The sequence below is a fragment of the Bombus pascuorum genome, chromosome 8 (assembly GCF_905332965.1).
Source record: "Bombus pascuorum chromosome 8, iyBomPasc1.1, whole genome shotgun sequence".
Lineage (NCBI taxonomy): Eukaryota > Metazoa > Arthropoda > Insecta > Hymenoptera > Apidae > Bombus > Bombus pascuorum.
This window is the reverse complement of record NC_083495.1, coordinates 168,596-188,875: the sequence shown is the minus strand read 5'-3', so window position 1 is coordinate 188,875 and position 20,280 is coordinate 168,596. Positions and strand designations below refer to the sequence as shown.

General features: G+C 36.8%; 1 protein-coding gene across 1 annotated transcript; it reads left to right on the top strand.

The window, feature by feature from the left end:
- The first annotated feature begins 211 nt into the window (after positions 1-211).
- Positions 212-20,280, top strand: LOC132909474 (uncharacterized). The gene is made up of 9 exons (XM_060964329.1): positions 212-468; positions 1,181-1,436; positions 1,763-1,867; positions 7,359-7,543; positions 7,945-8,175; positions 8,485-8,622; positions 9,071-9,215; positions 9,300-9,477; positions 20,058-20,280. Exons 3-9 carry the CDS (start codon positions 1,783-1,785, stop codon positions 20,185-20,187), a joined length of 1,092 nt encoding a protein of 363 aa, XP_060820312.1. The 5' UTR covers positions 212-468; positions 1,181-1,436; positions 1,763-1,782; the 3' UTR covers positions 20,188-20,280.

Below are 20,280 nucleotides of genomic sequence, written 5' to 3'. Positions count from 1 at the left end.
AAACGGATTTTGTGAATTAAAACAGTTTTTTAAAAAGTAAGAATAATTTAAAAAGTAATGAATAATTATCTCAATTCTGTCCTAGTAAATACAATGCATAGTTACAATATGTTTACATTTTACAGTCAGGTACAAAATAATGTGGAATCAATTTTTACAGATATCTGAAAATTAACAATTTTCGAGATGTTATTTCTCCGTTAAACCAACGATATGATCACTGAAAATAATATTAAAAATAATGTTAAAACATAATATTAAACTAATACGATAATAGTAATGATAATAACTGTTTAGGTCAATAGGTTAAAGGGGATTTATCTTTTCCGAGCTGCAGTGAGACTGGTCTTGGAATATATCGAATGGTTAACCGAGAAGTCTGTAGTTGAAGAAGTCAGTGACGATATTACAATTAATATTCGGAAGGCACAAGAAAAAAAACACGAAAAGAAAGCTCTTACTCTAGAGGTTCAACATTTCTTTTCCTTTATATTTATATATGTAACTAGACTGCGGATGTTTATGAATATAAAATAGTAAGCTTCACATACCAAATTATTCATTCTTAAACTATATGACAACGAAAAGAGATTGTTTCACCATTTATTTTTTTTTTTTTTCTTAGGATTTCGAGGGTTTCTGAAAACATATTGTTTATGCGTATTTTTATTATTAAAATGATGGGTCAAGAAATTTTTGTGAATTAAGCCATAATACAGATATGCAAAATATTTTAGCAATATATTCAATATAAATAATATACCGAGTATTGTATACGTAATAATATCTAGTAATAAATATTTAACAATGTTTTTGTCGTTATTTTAGTCTATGTAGTTTGTGTTATAAAAATGCGAGCACTTTGTTTAAATGTACAGTTGTAAACTGATAACATTTGTATGTAATATATAACGCTTGTCCACTTTATCGACTATTCGTTTTACAAAAAATTTAAGAAAATTTTACGTACGCTTATCTCTTATTCATTCTCTAACAATCTATAAATAGTGCAGGAAAAATCTTTGCTTAACTTCTGCTTCCTCAATTCTATTCTTTGAAAATATGAATTTATATAAACATCCGCAGTTTACTTATAATATGAAATACAATAAAACTAGAAAGTGTCGTTAATCATAATTTATCTAAATAATTTAGATAAAAGTTACACTTTATATTTAAGGATCGTTCTTATTTATTAACGAGGCCAGAAGACCGATCATCGGACGACAGAAAATATATATATGAATTATTTAAAAAGTTTCACGTGTTCAAAAAATATCCTGAACATTTGAGAGAAATTTTAGCGAGGGTATGCTTTTATCAATATTTACGACCTGATCGCGTAATTGTGCGACAAGGTCGCGAAGCTGAAAATCTTTACTTCATTATAAGCGGAGAAGTCAGCGTATCGAAAATAGTTATTGATCGCTGGACTGGTACGTAAAATAAATTTTCCTTTATATAAATCTTCAAATTCTTCGTAAATGAAAATTACAGACGAAAAACAAAATTTTTCGAATTATGTAAAGCAAAACAAAATTTATTTTGTATTTATAGTCGCCCTGTAATATGTTACAAATTTATTTTGTTTTGTAAAGTTACAAATAACTACATAAACTAACAAACGAAGTTTTAGATACAATATCTCTATTCTTTATTGTCGTCTTATTTTGACTTGCACAAAGATTCCTTAAATTTTCTGAGCAGAAGTAGTTGTGTTATAAAAGCGTAAGGAAATGTTATAAATTTTATTTGTGCTTAGGTGATTCGGAAGAGGTTGATATGGGCATTTTGAGTCCTGGCGATATATTCGGTGAAGTCGCATTGTTGCATGAAATACCAAGATCAGCAGCAGTATTTACAAAAAGTATGTATGTATAGTAGAACTACATATCTATTGCTTGCATTTTATTATAAATTTATCTACCATATAATATTGAAAATAATCTTGTATTGTTAAGTTTTAGTATCAAGTCAAGTTAATATTATTATTAAATTGTGAATTATTATGAATTCGTGCAACATTTAAAGATGCAAGAATGTATAGAATGCATATATAGCGGCACTCGACAGTAAACTTTTCAACGGTTTCTGTCCCGTGGCTCGCTATTCTTCGGATAAGATGATTGCCAGATTATCCTCAAAGTATATTTTCAGCTAAGGACCTAAGAACCCGCTATAAATCAATAGGTTCGATATTTAATTGATTCACACAGATTTAGTTTTGTATACTCTGTATTTCACCACCATGTACAGCCATTACAACACACCGGATACTTTCTGATAATTAACGCGTGGCGGACGCGAAAACAAAACAGCGTCGTTAGTAGTCGTACCAATTCTGCATGTAGGAATTAGTGATCATATTAACCTAACATTTATCTCAACACTCCCCCTTGATCATAGTTTCTACAAGACCCATAGTTTTGGTAAAATATTGTGTCTTAATCCTATTTAAATCTTTGGTAAGAATATCTGCAATATTCTCAGAACTTGGCACATAAACATAATCTAAAATAGCCTTAGACACGCAATTCTCAACATAGAAGTAACATAGAAGTAATGGACTTGAACATGTTTAGAACTCACAGTGACTACCTCATCCTTGGACCATGAAATAGCTCTAATATTGTCACAGAAAATTTTGCATGGGCGGGGACAATATGTCAATTGATCGAACTCTTTTAACAGTAAGGATATCCACACAGTCTCCCTTGCTTCCTCCTGCATTGCTACAAATTCTGCTTCACAAGTCGACTGAGATATAATAGGTTGCTTCTTTGACAACCAAGATATTGCACCATTAGCAAGTATGAATACCCAATTCTAGATTTTATATCTACTGAACCCCCCGCAAGATTTGAATCGCAAAGCACTTTCAAAGGTTGCCCTGTCTTTTGGTATACTAGTTTTAAATCTTTGATTTTTAGCAGGTATCTAAAAATATGCTTCACTGCTTTCCAATCAGACACAGTAGGATTTGCACATCTTTGACTTAGCTTACCTATTGCACATACGACATCAGGACGGCTTACGGTAGCGGCATACACTATATGCCCAACAGCTTGTTCATACAACTTATTGTCAAAAGGTTCATCGCACTCAATATCAAAACCAGCTTCATACTCCTTTGCTAGTGGTGTTAACACTCCAGTCTCATGAGTAATATCAAATAGATTCAGCCTTTGGCCTATCTACACAGATTGATCAAACACAACAGTAGTGCTGTTTGGCTTACTCAAATAGATGGACAAGAATTGAGTATCAGTACCCAGCACCCTAACATTTAATTTTTCCTTAATACTAGCCTTGAACATACCAATCGCAGTCTATGTTCCAAACGCAAGAATGTCATCCACATACACCGCGACAATTAGATTTTGGATACATTCACATACACACATGAATCACTCAGACATGGTTTCAGATTCATACTCTTCAGAATAGTATTACTATGTATGAACCACATTCTTCCAGCTTGCTTCAGTCCATACAGGCTCTTTTTAAGTTTACATACATATTGAGTTCTGTCCTTTCTCAGGATTTCAAAAAATTCAGGTTGCTCCATGTGTATGTCCTCATCCAAAGGACTGTTGAGGTATGCACACTCTACATCAATGTGTTCATAGTTCCACTCATTCTCAGCACACAGAGCAAATAAAATTCTCAGGGTCCTACGTTTTGCAATTGGGCTGAAGGTCTTCAAATAGTCTACCCCAGGTTTTTGCCAGAATCCCCAAGCTAAAAGCCCAGCTATATATCTATCAGAATCCCTTTTGACGACAAGGACCCATTTACAGTCAATGACATTTTTATCCAATGGTCTTAACACCATGTCCCACACATCTTTATTCACGAGATTGTCCAACTACTTCAACATTGCCTCTGCCCACTTTTGAGCATCGAGTCCCCTCAGGGCTTCGTGCACATTAACAGACACAAATAAACTTTGAGTTTTACAAACCGTTGCAACATGAGCACAACTGTTACAACTCTTTAGCTTATGTAGTCTTGCTGACCTTCTAGGCACAATCAGTACACTTACAGCTTCCTCCTGATTATTTTCATTAATTAAATTATTCATGAAAAATCACTTTCCCCCTCATCATTTTCACCATCATTTTGGACCTCAATATCAATTAGCTCAATTCCCTTTTCAGATTCAAAATCTTCCACATTCCATACCCAATCAAAGAATTTCTTCTTGATATTACTCGTGATCACACCAACACCCCTGCAGGGAAACACATTTTCTTCGAACCGAACATGACAAGACATCTTCTTAGTCCTTGGTAGATAGATCCTGTAACCCTTGACTTGTCGGTCGTAACCTACAAAAATCCCCTCATCTGCCTACTATCATATTTCTTTCCGCTTGGGTTTATCAGGTACCAAACTTTACATACAACTCCAATGGATTTTTATCCTTGACAGCAGCGGATGGGCATAAGTTTCTAATGTCACACGCAGTGTTTATAGCTTTTCCCCACAGATAATCAGGGAGCCGTGACTGGATGAGAAAACAACTAAACATTTCAACCAGGGTCCTATTGGATCGTTCTGAAACGCCATTTTGCTCAGGGTTCCTAGGGGCGGTCTTCCTATACAGAATACCTTTCTCCTTCAGGTAGTTCTCAAAATTGATCCCTGTGTACTCACCGCCATTGTCAGTTTGGAGGGTGCTTATCTTGGACTGATGCAGTGCCTCCACTTCCATCTCATATTCTTTGAAACACCTGAATACTTCGCTCTTTCCATTGATGAAACGAGAGAAATCATCAATAAAAGTTACAAAGTAGTTACCTCCATCTAACGATTTGCACTGAGCTCTGCCACTGACATCATTGTGGACGATCTCCAAAGGGCGTTGACATATGTGATGAGCTGTCCTCGAGAATGGCAGTTTTGTCATTTTTCCCTTCACGTAAACTCCACACAGTTCATCATGTTTCTTGGAATCTTCCCTCACGCTTCTTATAGGAATTTTCCTCATTGTATTTCCATGTAGTGACCTAACCTCTCATGCCACGATACAGTACTCCTATATGCCTTTGCCTCAATGACTTCAATGTCTTCGTCACTGTGGCTAGGCCCCTCTTGATCGTTTTCCACAAAGACATTTGCGACGTGCCTTTCATTGGGGATTGTCTCCAAGTAGTACACATCGTCTCTTACTTTGGAATGCAACACAACGTCGCCATCATCATGCGTTCCAATAGTCTCATCCCTTGTACACACGGTGGTAACACCCTTCTTTGCCAACTGTCTGATTGAGATTAGATTTACATCTAACTCAGGCACCCACAGAGCATTCGACAAAGATAGGGTCTAACCATCACAGGACTCAGTCATTTTTACAGTGATCGTTCCCTTCCCCTTAACTTCCAGACGTCCCTTATTACTCCTGATATGTCCGGTCGCAGGTGTGAAATCCACGATGCCTGTCCGGAGTCATATGATTTGAAACGCCTGAGTCACGGTAACTGATCTTCCCCCTTTCAACAACAAACTGATGGATGATAAGGCCAATGTCGATATAAATCCCTTGAACCTTGGTTTGTCTTCTGATCCCCTCTTCTTCTTGTTATTCTCCTGTTTCTTCTTCTTCTCGGAGTTCTTCTCCTCTCTATCTCCTTTCTCCCCTTGACACTGGCCCCATTTTTCACATTTGTAACATTTCTGGTCATGTGTGTCTCTGTTCTTCGGCTTCGCGCCATCTTTATTTCGTTACGCCACCTTGGGCTTCCATTGTCTCCTGGTCGCCATTGCACTGCCTTGCTCGGACGACTCCGCAGCTCCGTCGATCCTTCTCTCTTTGAGTAGAAGGTAGGACTTCACCGCCCTCGAGGTCAGATCCTTATCAATCTTCGTTACTCTGAAGTACGTCGAGTAATTTGAATCTGTCGTGAGGCCAGCCAAAAGGAAACACGCCACGATATGATCTTCAATTTTTATACCGGCTTTGGATAACTTGTCACACAGGGTTTGAATCCTCCTACAGTACGCGGAGATATCCATGCTAGGGGTCTTCTCGATAGTGCCCAGTTCCCGCATGCATAAAACAATGTCCATCGATGTTGATCTCCCATGAATATCTTCCAGTGTCTTCCAGTACTCCTTCGCTATTTTTAGAGCGCTGATGTCCGTAAGATATTCGGGGCGATCATGCCGGAAAATGTAAGCACCTGCTTTGTTATCCATTTCAACATACTCGGGTATTAGCCTTTCTGCTGGCGTTAAACCAGGATCCACCGCATCTCAAGAACCCAAGAAAACCATCGTAGTTTCCGTCATCGTCTTCCAATAGTCATAGTTGTCCTTATTGAGGATCGGGTTCATGTCTTTGTCCACATCATTCATCTTCTCCTGGTCAACCATGGCGTGGTCTCTTTTCGGATAATTACAGAAACCAAAAATACTCAACAAATAAATACCTTCACTGTCGTTGTTTACTGCCCTGGGCCCATAACCTGTTATTGAATAGATTTTGGAGTTTGGTATTTATTGATTCACTCAGATTTAGTTTTTACGTTCTGTATTTCACCACCAAGTACGACCATGTGAACACACCGGATATACTTAGATAATTAACACGTGGTCGACGCCTAAGACAAAGGAGCGTCGTAAGAAGTCGTACCAACTTAGCATGTAGGAACTAGTGATCATACCAACTTAATATTTTCCTCAATACAACTGCAGATAGTTAGGTAGCGGACAATGAACTTTGATTTTGATGAATGAGACTAAAGTTGCTAACTCGTCGATAACTATTTGCTCGAGAATGAGGTAGTTACTATGCCTTTATGCGCCCCCTCCCCTCTACTGTCTGTTTCCGTAGCCACAGCATTTTCTAACTGCGTCGCGTTGACACCGAAAAATAGCAATTTCTCCTCCTTTCGTAGCAGGCTATTCTGCCTCCCCGAACAGTAGCACGTATGTGACGTAGTATTTTTGTCTATTTCCCCTTAAAGTTAGATAAAATTAGAGTTTGTACGAGGATTAAGGAGCTAAATTTGATAAACCTCTAACTTTAAGCGGTATATACTGGATGTACTGCTGAAATCAGTGAAAATTTATCGCCAGTTTTTAACAACTGATATACAGAAATATATAAGGTTTCATTAAAAAATAAATTACGAAAATATTTAAACCTCGAAAAATGTGACCATGAAGAAAGAATGTTTCGCAACATAATAAGCTGTCCTCTCGAGTCAAACAAATCGTTCCTTAAGCATTTTTTTGTGTTACTAAAAGTAACGCAGATATATTGCTTTATAACAAAGTAACCGAGGTTGTAAAAATATGCAAAATATACAAAAATATTATATGTAAGAAACATAATCTTGTTTTGCTTATAGCCGCAGTAGATTTGATTCGCATTCCTCGCTTAGAATTCGATGACGTTTTGCGGTCTCCTTTAAAAAGAGAGTGGGACATATTGCAGGATGCGTTAGTACATTTCAATTATTTTAAATGTTGGGATGAAGAAACAATACGAGAATGTTGTATTCTCAGTAAATTAAAGGATTTTCAACCTGATGAGGTATAAAATTACATTACATAAAATAATACTCATAATATTAATATCACAGAAAAACAAAAATTAAATATTCTTACATTTGTTATATTACATTAGTAACTAAAGACTTTATAAATGCTCGCGATGGGACAATGCTAATACAACAACGAAATTTTGTATTTCGTTCTTTCGTAATAAAGATTTCATTATCGCACTAGTGAGATTTTTCTGATTGAAACGAGGCCAAATACGATATTATTATAAAATTTAATTATGTTAATGTGGTTTTTAGTTCTTTCTTCATTCATAAGATAATTCAAACATCGAAGATATATCTTTTTCTTTATGATAGTTTCTGCAAATTTTTCGTTAAATACTATTGAAGCGGAATAAGTGTAAATGTAATGACAAAATAATTATTTAAGGTTTTGCTAGGTGACGGTAAAGGAATGGTGAATCATGTCCATTTTCTATTAGAAGGTGAATGTCGTCTGATAGAACACATGATTGTTCGTAAAACACATTCTGTTTATGGAACTCAATACGAATTATACGATCCTGAAAAGAATAATGCAAAGAAGGAACCCAGATTATTAAAGAGCTTAGAAATGGCTACAAAGATGGACGAATTAGAATACGAATATGAAACTACCAAAGTATGCTTTATATACTTGTAATGCCTAATAATAGTGATAAATGTAATTTGCAATAATATACAGGGAATAGGACTAAATTTTGTATTTTTTATTTTATTCTTATTTTATTTACTTGTATTTTAGTTCTAGAGCCTACTATAAGAAGACTGTTAAAGACTCAATTCCTGTCAAAACATTTTTTTCTTACAGCAGACAATTTATCAGTACTTCGCATTTGTAGATTAAAATCGGATTTCTGTATAATGTAATAATATATGTACAATAATACCGAATGTATTTCATACTATAACTTTTCACCTAATTTTAAAGGCAAGTGACATGGACGAGGATATCGACGGAAGTCGAGATCTCATAGATTATGCACAACTCTTACTATCATCGAAAGCAACTGATAGGAGAATGGATTTTGAACGTTCAAGCGTCATTACAACTACATTATTAGATGTTGTAAGTACGACATCGGCAAATACTATTATATCTTCATATTATTTAAGACAAAGAATGCAGGAAAGGAAGTTGAATATAAGTACAGTCAGTTACAAAAATCTACATTCGTACGTTCTTTATATATAACGTATTATAACAAAATGGTACCTCTACGAATGGTAGCTTTTTTGGTATATTAAAACACAATTTAACTACTTTTATCTTCTTTATTAAGAAAAAGAAAGTGAAAAGATATAAAATACTAGAAGTAAAATATGTTAGCATTGGAAAATTCATGGTTTTGCCATTTCTAATGTAATTTTACCTCAAAATTTTTATAAATTTTGTTTTGATTTTTTAATTCCTTTTTAGAAATTTAGTAATTTCATTGATATGTAAGTACCGTGACTGACTGTAAATAGAAAATTTATAAATTGGACATTGATCTTGACAACATATAAATTTACAGATGAATGAATGGCAAAAAATTACGGATGTAGCAGAAATGTTAATGAGAGAACCTTCATCAACCTCTCAGCAACGTTATCCGACTGACGTACGTACAATATTTATGCAAATTTGTACGTTTAACAGGGGTGCGTGTTTCGGCTTAGGTAATATTTTACTAAATTTATTTTTCTAAGAATTTTTTTAACAAAAATTATTTCTATAATAAAATATTGTTACCTATGAATTAGGAGAAAATATGGTTAATCGAAGAATAGTAGCTACTTCATCCGTAAGATGTTTTTTGGTTCCGCGGTATTGGTTGAGAATTCATAATCGTGCAAATATTTGGGAACGCGTAAAGTTGTTCTTGGATTCCAAATTTCCTACTGAGGGGCAATTATTTGAAAAATTCGTAACAAATCGCAGGTATGTCATTTCTCGTTATTAAATGCAAATATTTATATTATATATTTATATATTTTATATTTAAGAAAAATTTATAGATGCAAGGGCTTTAACTTCTTCAAATTGCATTCCTAAAAATATAAATTTGCATAAAAATCCACTGTCTGCTTATTATTATATAGTTTATTTATTCGTTTCTTTACCAGGATTATCTTCTATATTGTATTCCTTTATATTTATTTCCTACATCGAAAATTTTAGAAATAAGTATAGCTTTGTTAATTCTGAAATTTCAAATACGTATCAGATGTCGTTTTAGGCAGTAGAACTTTAATTGCACATAGTACCATCTAAATATCGTATATTTAATCAAAGTAATTTCCATATCATTCAATATATTTTTTCAACGACTATTTTGATATTTGATATTTTAATTGTTATAATTTCTTCAGTCATACATTCCTTTAGAATAATTTATGCATTAAAATATTACTTAGGTGAAATTGGGAATGTCTTTAACTTTCCCCAAATGCTAAATTTATATTTCTATAAATCTTATGGCACCTTTTTCAAATTTAAATGGATAGAAAGAATTACATAAGTGTTCTGATTATATATATATATATATATATATATATATATATATATGTCGGGTTGGCGTTAAGGGCGTTTAATGAATCTCCACCAGTGTTGTTCATGGTTGTCGCACAGATGTTTATTACACAAATATGGCTGATACGAGATTGACAAGCGGACGCGGTAACTGGACGCTAATGACAATGGCCCTAGGTTCGATATAGCGAATCCACGGTCCACGGGATAACGAATATACTTTGCTTCAAAATCTAAGTCGGACTCGACTTACTACTCGTGATACAAGGATCGTTTGATTGACTCTTTGTTAAGATGGAGATTATTCCGATAGTACTAGCACACTAGGCGTTTAGCTAATGAGATTGCCAGAAAAAGGAATGACTTTCCGTCACGACGACGCTGCAGAGGAAAACTATGATGGGGTGTGCCTAAGGGCACGAGATCATCGGATTCGTCAAAGAAAGCCTCCACTCGGAGGGTGAGGGAAATAGACGTTGCTGTTAATTGGTCATTTTCTATGTTGGCGGTTAGAAAAGGATGCTAGCCGCCCTAGAGAGAGAGTTCCTAGCAGGCAACGTCGTACGTGACCAAATCAGGTTTCCCATATCTTCCCGCAATAGGTGACAGATTTACAGGCTGATAGAATAAAGACTGTTTGTCAATCTGAAGGACTTTAGTTAACTAAGTCCTAAGATTTGTAACGGTTCCTCAGGTTATCTGAACATAAACTGTAAACGATGCATCGGCATCTGGCGATCATCTGGCCCAAAGAATGGGGTCTGTGTGTGGCGAGCTGCGGGGCTGTTGGAATGTCTTATTGTCAAGTGTCTGTACTGCCAATTCTTTAAAGGAAAGCTATGTTACTTTATATCTCTGTTAGGTGGAATGTTTATCCCGTGACCGTGGCTACGCTCGGCGACCGGTTGTCGCCTCGAGCCTAAACTCATTGTCTCAAGTTTCGAATGACTGTTTTTTTTTTTTTATATGACCTTTTTTTTTTTTTTTATTCTATTTTGGTTATTTTACAATTTGTCCTTGCAGACATTTGGTAAAGTGTTATATCTTGTTGGTGAAGAAAAAAAAGAATATAAATAAAAAATAATATAGCATGTGGGCGGCTACCCCCAGCGGGGTACCATCTTCGTTTTTTTCTAAGTTATATCTTTTATGAGGTCTATTGGGTGTTTCCTTTTTAGTCTTCTTGCGATGTTTGTTGTGTTGCACGTTTCAGCTGCCAGCTGGTTCGGGTGTGCTTCTATTCTTTCTCTGTATCTTGTTGCGAATCTGGTAATCTCCTCCTTGACCGTTGGTATTCCGAGGTCTTTCCTTATGTCCTCGTTTCTAACGTACCACGGGGCGTTTACCATTGTTCTAAGGATTTTGGCTTGGATTGTTTCTATTTTGTTTATATGGCTCATTGCTGCTGTTCCCCATAGTGGAATTCCGTATGTCCAGATTGGCTTTATGATTATTTTGTATATTTTTAGTTTGTTTTCTGTGCTTAATTTGGATTTTCGGCTTGTTAACCAGTGCATCCGTCTCCTTGCTGTCTGTATTTTGTCTATTATTGATTTGATATGCTGTTTCCATGTGAAATGTGTATCTATGTGAAGTCCAAGGTATTTGACTTGCCTTGTTTGTGTTATTTGCGTGTCGTTCAGGAAGATGTTTTGTGTTATCTGTTTTCTCAGTGTGAATGTGATGTGGTTGCATTTGTGAGGGTTAGCTTTAATTTGTTTGTCTTGCAGCCACTTTTCTATTTTTGTGATATGCTCTTATAGTATTGTGGCTGCTGTTACAGGGTTAGTGTGCCTGACTAGTACGGCTGTGTCGTCCGCGAACGTCAATATTTTTCTATTGGTAGTTGTTGGTATGTTGGTCGTGTATAGTGTGTATAATATGGGTCCTAGGACGCTTCCTTGCGGAACCCCTTCTTTGATGTCTTTGACTTCGGAGTGTGCGTCCTTGATTTTTATTGTGAAGTCTCTGTTGCTTATGTATGATTTTATTATTTGGTATATTTTTTCCGGGAATTGTTTCTCGATTGTTTGAATTAGGCTTTCGTGGTTTATTTTGTCGAATGCTTTCTCTATGTCCATGAATAGGGCTGTACAATATTGTTTGTTTTCTATCGTGTGTATTATTTCGTTGACGAGTCTGTGCATTTGTTCTATGGTGAAGTGTTTGTTTCTGAATCCAAATTGATGGTCTGGTATTAATTTTTCCTTCTCTATTATTGGTTTTAGTCGGGCGTATATTACTTTTTCTAGTATTTTGGAGAGCACGGGAAGTAGTGATATTGGTCTGTAAGATGTTGTTTCGTGTGGGTCTTTGCCTGGTTTGGGTAACATTATGATCTGTGCCTGTTTCCATAATTTAGGATAATATTATATTCTTAGTATTGCATTGAATATTATAGTGATTAGTCGTATCGCTTTTGGAGGGAGGTTTGTCAAGATTTTACCATTGATTAGATCGATTCCTGGTGCTTTGTTGTTTTTTCGATTATGTTTCCAATTTCTTGCGCTGTTTTAGGTATGGTGTATTGCTTGTCAATTGCGGTGCTAGTGGTTAGCGCATCGTCGTCCGTATGGTTATTGTGGTTGCTGTTATTGATGTTGTGTGGTGTAAATGTGTTGCATAGGTGGTTGGAAAATTCTTCGGCTTGCTCTTCGTTGCTTCTTGCCCATGTGTTGTCTGCTTTTCTGATTGCTGGGGCTGGTTTTATTATCTTCTTTATTTTTTTTGTGGCTTTCCATAGTGAATAGTTGTAGTTCTCGTGTGCAGATAGTGACTCTATGAACTTTGTGAATTCGTTGTTGTTGTGCTCTTTTATTTTGTTTTTTATTTCCTTTGCGAGTTTGTTTAGGTGTTTTTTGTTTTCTTTTGTTCTATGTTTTTGCCATTTTGCTTTCGCTTTTCTTTTTTCGAGGATGTCTGATGGGATTTGTTTTGTTTGTATAGTGGTAGTTTCAGGTTTAGTGGTGGCCCGTGCTGCTTCTTGTATAGTTTCTGTAAGTGTCGTTACAGCTTGTTCGATGTGTTCGGGCGTTTTCAATGGGATGTTGCAGTTGATTTTGCTTTCGATTATTTCTTTGAAGGTTTGCCAATTGGTGGATTTGTTGCATAGCGTCTCTGAGTTGTTGTAGAGTATTGGCTTGTTTCTGTATGTTATTATTATGGGTGTATGGTTGGAGCTAAGCTCGAGGCTGGATGCTATATTTATTTTATTTCCATTTAGTCCCTTTGTGACTGCAAAGTCGAGTAGGTCAGGGATTTTGCTCAGGTCTGTCGGCCAGTATGTCGGTCTTCCTGTGGATAATATATTGAGGTTGTTTCTCCTGTTGTGTTTTTCCAGGGTTCTACCTGGAGGTGTAGTGATTCTTGATCCCCATGTTGTGTGCTTTGAGTTGTAGTCTCCTGCTGTGATAAACTTGTCGCCTAGTTGTTGGAAGTATTCTTCACACATTTGCGCTGTGATTTAGTGTCCCGCTGGTGCATATACTGCTGACAGCTGTAGACGGTTGCTGCTAGTTTGTACGGTAACGGTAGTTGCTTGTATGTGTTCTTTACTAACTTGGCTGTGTAGGTGGTGTTTAATGTCGTTTCTTATTATCACTGCGGTTCCTCCGTGTGCTTTTCCTGAGGGGTGCTTGGTATCGTATATGGTATAGTGCGGTATTTTTGTGTAGCTTTTTGTTGTGAAATGCGTCTCTGATACGAGTAGTATGTCTATGTTGTTGTGGTATAGGAATGCTTTGGTTTCAATGGCCCTTTGTTGTAGGCCGTTAGAGTTCCAGGCAGCTATTTTTAGTATGTCCGTTTTTACTTTTTGCTTAGCATGGATGTTATCAGTTGTATCATAGCTGTGATTTGTAATGATTGCTGTTTGAATGCTTCGTTTAGTTCGCTTATCGTTCATGTTAACATGTCGGTGCTTTTGATGGATTGTTTTAATAGTTCTTTTATTTCTGTAGCGTCGTTGGTGTTATTGTTGTGGTTTTGGTTTGCTACGAGTGTTACTTCCTTGGTTGCTTGCGCGTAGCTTCGACTGGCAGTGGTATTGATATTGTTGTGGTTGTTGTTCATTACGTATTGTACTTTTATTGGTGTCTCAGCTTCTGCCCTGTCTTGTTGTGTGTGGTGGTAGTTATATGTCCTGCTTCTAAGCGGCGGAAACAATTTACGTTGGAGTATTTTTCTGGCTGGACAGCCTTTGTAGCTGGCTGGATGGTTTCCGCTGCAGTTGTAGCACTTTACCTCGTTTAGTTTTCCCGTGTATGGGCAGTACGTTGTTAAATGCTTTTCTGCGCATTTGACACACACCGGGTTTCTGTTGCAGTAGTTTTTTGTGTGTCCATATTGTTGGCACCGCATGCATTGAGGTATGTCTTTTTTTTTGTCAGGGTGGTTTAACTATGATTATTGTGTTTAAGATTTGTTTAATATCATAGATTTCTTTGTTGTTTTTGTTCGGTTCTAGTTCTATTAGGAACAGCGGTAGTGGTTGTTTGGTATCAAATCTTGTTATGTTATTTATTACCCTTACCTGGTGTCCGATTTTGGCTAGTTCGTCACATATGTTGCTTGTGTTTGGCTTTGGGTGTAGCCCTCTGATAACTGCTTTATAGCTTTTGTCAGTTTTGAGCTGGTAGGTGTGGTACCCGGCTTTTTTTTCTTTTAGCACTTTTACCACTTTTCTGTAGGTTTCTGGGGCGTTGGTTTGCACTTTTACCTGGTCCAGTTTTAATTGTTTTATTGAGTAGTTTTCTTTGCCTGCCGTATTGTTTAGCAGTTCGAGGAGGGGGCCTATTACTTGCGCATCGATGTATATTGGTGGTGGTTTGGCGTTGTGTTTTGGTTTTTCAGTTGTTTCTGGTTCCTTCTATTGTGGTAGTATGCTGAAGGGGTTTTGTAGTGGGATTTCTTGGAGCCACTGCTTACTTTCTGTTTCTGCAGCCCTCCTAGTATTTGCGTTTGTTGTAATTTTTCTTCTTTTGCTGGGAGTTACGACCTTCCAGCTTCCGTCTTGTTGTGCCATTTCGTTGTTGTTGGCGTTTGTATCGTCGCTCATTCGAGTGATTTCCATTTCGGTTTCTGTAGATTCTTGGATTTCCGTATTTTTGTGTACGGCATATGTTTCTCCGTTGCTTGATATCCTGAGCGGTGGCACTCATTGCATTTTTGTTTTCCCTGTTTTTCGCACTTTCGGGAACACTTTCTCTCCACGTCCTGTTTCGAGGGAGAGACCTCTCCGGGCACCCGGCACGTCTGCACTCTTCGGCAGTCAAAAGGGAACTCCTCGAATCACTGTGCCTGGGTTATTTCGTAAATGCTACAGTATTGAGGCTTTTCCAAATAATTCCAACGGGGGGGCCCGGTGTCCTTTCATCTCCGACATATATATATGTATATATATCCTTAATGTTAAAATATATGTGTGTTATAGTAAATTTCTCTATCTTTAATATGGTTGATTATTAATTAACGATAGGACAATATTTAGCGAATAATATTGGCGCGTCAAATTCAATCTTCAAAGAAACGACGTTTCATATGCATCAATTTAATACATATAGGATGTTCTGTAATTGGTAATATAATTAAAAGAATATAACAAATTCAGTAAAAAAAAACGCAGAATACAATTTTTTCATACGAAGCTTTGTTTTTTAATTAACTTTAAATATTTGACTGATAATCTGATTTCTCTTAACCCAAAAACGAACGCATATAGTTTCATGAAATACGTTTCAATCTAATAGTTTGTAAATTTCTAATACACACATATATATGTCGATATATATGTCGAAGACGAAAGGACATCGGGGCCTTTTCTTCGGAATCCTTGGGAATACCCCAATACTTTAGCCTAGAATCTTATCATAAGCTGTACTTAAGTAATTGTTTATGATTTAATCTGATTATGTTTGTCCGAGATTTGTGACAATGAGCTTGGATTCGAAGTGACACAACCAATTGCAAAACGTAGCTGCGGTCACGTTATGAACGTTTTTACCTAACAGAGGTATGGACTAATTATACTTTTTTTTTTTTTATTTGGTAGACAATTTACAATCAATTCTCATTGAAAATTATAAGTAAATTATTTTAGCATAGTACTGTGACTTGGATTATAAGAGTCTATAGTATATTTGATTCTAGTTGAATTTAATGCTTCAATCTAAAGGGTATTGTCTTTTCAGTTTGCGGATCTGATCCGTCGTGTCCAATAATTGGGTAACTAATGGGTTTTGGTGGTAGTTAACTCTTATATTATATCTGTTTTTGAACTTAATTATTTCTTCTTTGACTGTGGATACATTAAGATCGCAGTGAATTGTTTCGTTGGTAACATACCAAGGTGCATCTATTAAGGATCTTGGAGTTTTTGATTGGTATCGTTGGACAATTTCTATGTTGCAGTTGCTCGCTGTTCCCCATAGTTGGATCCCAAAGGTTCAAACAGGTTTTAATATGGATTTGTATAGCATTATTTTACTCTGCATGTTTAAGTTGGAGCGTATGCCAATGAGCCACTAGAATTTTTGTAATTTTGTTTTCAGTTCTTTGGATTTACCTACGATGTGCCGTTTCCATGTCCTACTTCTGTCCAGAATCATGCCCTGATATCTGACTGTATCTTTGTTTGGAATTAAAATATTATTTATGGTCACCTGTGGGCAGGGAGGTCCCTTTTGATTGCCGAAGGGTGCAGACGTGCCAGGTAACCGGAGAGGTCTCTCCGTCCCGGTGTGTCGCCACAGCGGTTCCCGGGCACCCCTCGGTCGCAATAGGGACGGTCATCGTGGAGGTTTTAGTCAGTTGGAGTCCGACACTACCATGCCGCTCTTCCCCCTAGAAGCGGCGGGTGTCCGTGAGGATTTCCTCCACGAAAAAAAAAAAAAAAAAAAAAATAGTGTAAATGGTGAACAGCAGAGGTCCAAGGACACTGCCTTAGAGTATGCTAGTTTCTATTGGGAATGTTGCGGCTTCCATAAGTCCTTCATCCCACACTTTGTCAAACGCCTGCTGAATGTCCAGGAATACCGCAGAGCGGTTTTATGGGAAGCTCCTTGGTAGCTTTGTCACTTATCTGATCATGTTCCGATGCTTTCCTGAAATTTAGACGACGGATTCATTCAACATCCCAGTGGAAAGGCCCATGGCGGCACCGGAATTATCATCAAGACCAGCATAAAACACTATGGGATTCCATCATTCCAGAAGGACTATCTCCAAGCCACAAACGTAGCGATAGAAGATTGGCATGGTCCAATCACAGCATTAGCAGTATATTGTTCTCCTAGACATTCTATTTCTACGGAAAACTTCGATAAATTCTTCGAAGACCTGGGCAATAGATTCATAGCTGGAGGAGATTATAACGCTAAACATACGCAATAGGGCAGCAGACTTACCACAGTAAGAGACAAAAATCTTTTGAAATCCATAAACGCCAACAGACTTAACTACCTCAGTACAAACGAACCCACTTACTGGCCCACTGACACTAACAAACTACTTGACCTATTAGACTTCTTCATAACTAAAAAAATATCTCCAACATACATCTAAATCAACTCTTCTGTGGAACTCTCTTCAGATCATTCACCTATCATAGCAACAATGAACTCAACAATTATCCAAAACCAACCTAATGGCTTTGTTCATAAGCAACTCACAAACTGGCAGCTCTTTAGAGAAGTATTCAATCATTCAATATCAACCTCAATATCCCTAAAAACAAACGAAGATGTAGAAGCAGCCACGGATAATTAAACACCAGCATAATAAACGCGATCCGTTCTTGCACCCCTACTAAGTCTTTCGTCAATGAACATGAATATCCCCATTACATAATAATAAAAATCGCAGAAAAACGCAGACTTAGAAGAGTATGACAGCTGACTCCAACTACCTTCTAGCTTTCGTCTTGTTTTGATAGTTTGTTGTTGGTTGTGTTTCTGTCGTCGCTCATCTGAGTGACATCCATTTCGTCCTCTGTGCACTCCTGGACCTCCATGCCCCTGTGTATGGCGTATGTTTCGCCGTTGTTTGATATCCTGAGAGGTGGCACTCGTTGCATTTCCCCGTTTTCGCCGCTTTTCACACTTTCGTGGGCACTATTTTTCTTTTCCACTTTCGGCTTCGACGGAGAGACCTCTCCGGTTACCTGGCACGTCTGCACCCTTCGGCAATCAAAAGGGACCTCCCTGCCCACGGGTGACCATAAATAATATTTTAATTCCAAACAAAGATACAGTCAGATATCTGGGCATGATACTGGACAGAAGTATGACATGGAAACGGCACATCGTAGGTAAATCCAAAGAACTGAAAACAAAACTTAAAAAAATTCTACTGGCTCATTGGCATACGCTCCAACTTAAACATGCAGAGTAAAATAATGCTATACAAATCCATATTAAAACCTGTTTGAACCTATGGTATCCAACTATGGGGAACAGCGAGCAACTCCAACATAGAAATTGTCCAATGATACCAATCAAAAACTCCAAGATCCTTAATAGATGCACCTTGGTATGTTACCAACGAAACAATTCATTGCGATCTTAATGTATCCACAGTCAAAGAAGAAATAATTAAGTTCAGAAACAGATATAATATAAGAGTTAACTACCACCAAAACCCATTAGTTACCTAATTATTGGACACGACGGATCAGATCCGCAAACTGAAAAGACAATACCCTTTAAATTGAAGCATTAAATTCAACTAGAATCAAATATACTATAGACTCTTATAATCCAAGTTACAGTACCATGCTAAAATAATTTACTTATAATTTTCAATGAGGCTTGAATGTAAAAAGTCTACCAAATAAAAAAAAAAGAACGTACGATCTCATCAGCGAGTTACACAGCGTCTTTACGATCAGTGAATACTTACGTTTTAACAAGTAGTTGGTTGAGTAATACTTGTACTGTGGACAAGTAAGTTGAGTTCGACTTAGACTTTGGAAGAAAGTACATTTCCTACCCCGTTGACCGTGGATTCGTTATCGAACCTAAGATCATTGTCATTAGTATCTCAAGTGTCCAATCAGCGCTGTCAATTCTGTAATACTCACACTTGTACTAATCAACATTACCTCGATTGTATAACAACGATGGCTAATTCAAGTGAAGATTCGTTACACGTCCCTAACCCTAATGAGAACTCGACATATATATTTTGGGTTACCATTAGGGTCAGGGGTGAGTAACGAATCTTTCTTTGGATTAGACATTGTTGTTATGCAAGAGCGAAGGTATTTATTAGCACAATTATGTTTATGACAGAATTTGACAAGTAACCGTGGTAATTAGATACTCGGGATGTGAAAGGCAATGATCGTAGACTTAATAACGAATCCACGGTCAACGGGATAACAAATGTGATTTCTTCCACAGTCTAAGTTGAACTCAACTTACTGATTCGCGATTCGGGTGTGACTCAACGTACTTGTCCACAGTACAAATAAAACTTATCTGACTGAATCTCAATCCAAGTGGAACTGCCCTTATATATTCCTCTCCGTATCTCTCTGTACCCCTCGGGGCAATCTATTTAATTACTCCATACCTCTGTTAGGTACACGTCCCTCCCGTGACCGTGATTATGTTCAGCGATCCGTTATGTCACTTCGAGCCCAAGTCCAATGTCATAAATTTCGGGCACCAATACTCGGATTAAATCATAAACAACCATTTTTTAGTTTTATTATTTAAGTACAGCTATAATAAAAAGTCTGGACTAAAGTATTGGGGATCTTCCCGAACATTCCAAAGGAAAGGCCCCGATATCCTTTCTAATTCAATTCAATTCAATTCAATTCAATTCAATTCTAATGATTCTATATATATAACAATACACAGCAATACACAGCAATACACACACACACACACACGTGTATTGCTGAATCATTAGAATTGATTTTAAAAGAAAACATAACATATATTTGCTAAGCTTTAATTATAATAATATATTTTCACGTATTCCAGGTGGCTAGAGTACAAGAAGACTTTAATTGAAGATATAGGTAGAAAAGGTCGACGTATTCATAGCAATGTATCAATACATGATGTTCCTTATGCGATTAGGATTGCCAACGACATAGGCATGGAAATGTAGTCCTACGATTTTTTAATAAAAAGATTGCGGATATTTACGTGTTTTACTATCTAAGAAAGACATATGACATCTATAATATAAAATATACACACA

Coding starts and splice junctions, on each gene's coding strand:
- LOC132909474 (XM_060964329.1), top strand. CDS start 1,783: ATGGGCATTTTGAGTCCTGGCGATATATTCGGTGAAGTCGCATTGTTG. Junction 8,623..9,070: donor CAACTACATTATTAGATGTT/GTAAGTACGACA, acceptor ATAAATTTACAG/ATGAATGAATGGCAAAAAAT. Junction 9,478..20,057: donor AAATTCGTAACAAATCGCAG/GTATGTCATTTC, acceptor CACGTATTCCAG/GTGGCTAGAGTACAAGAAGA.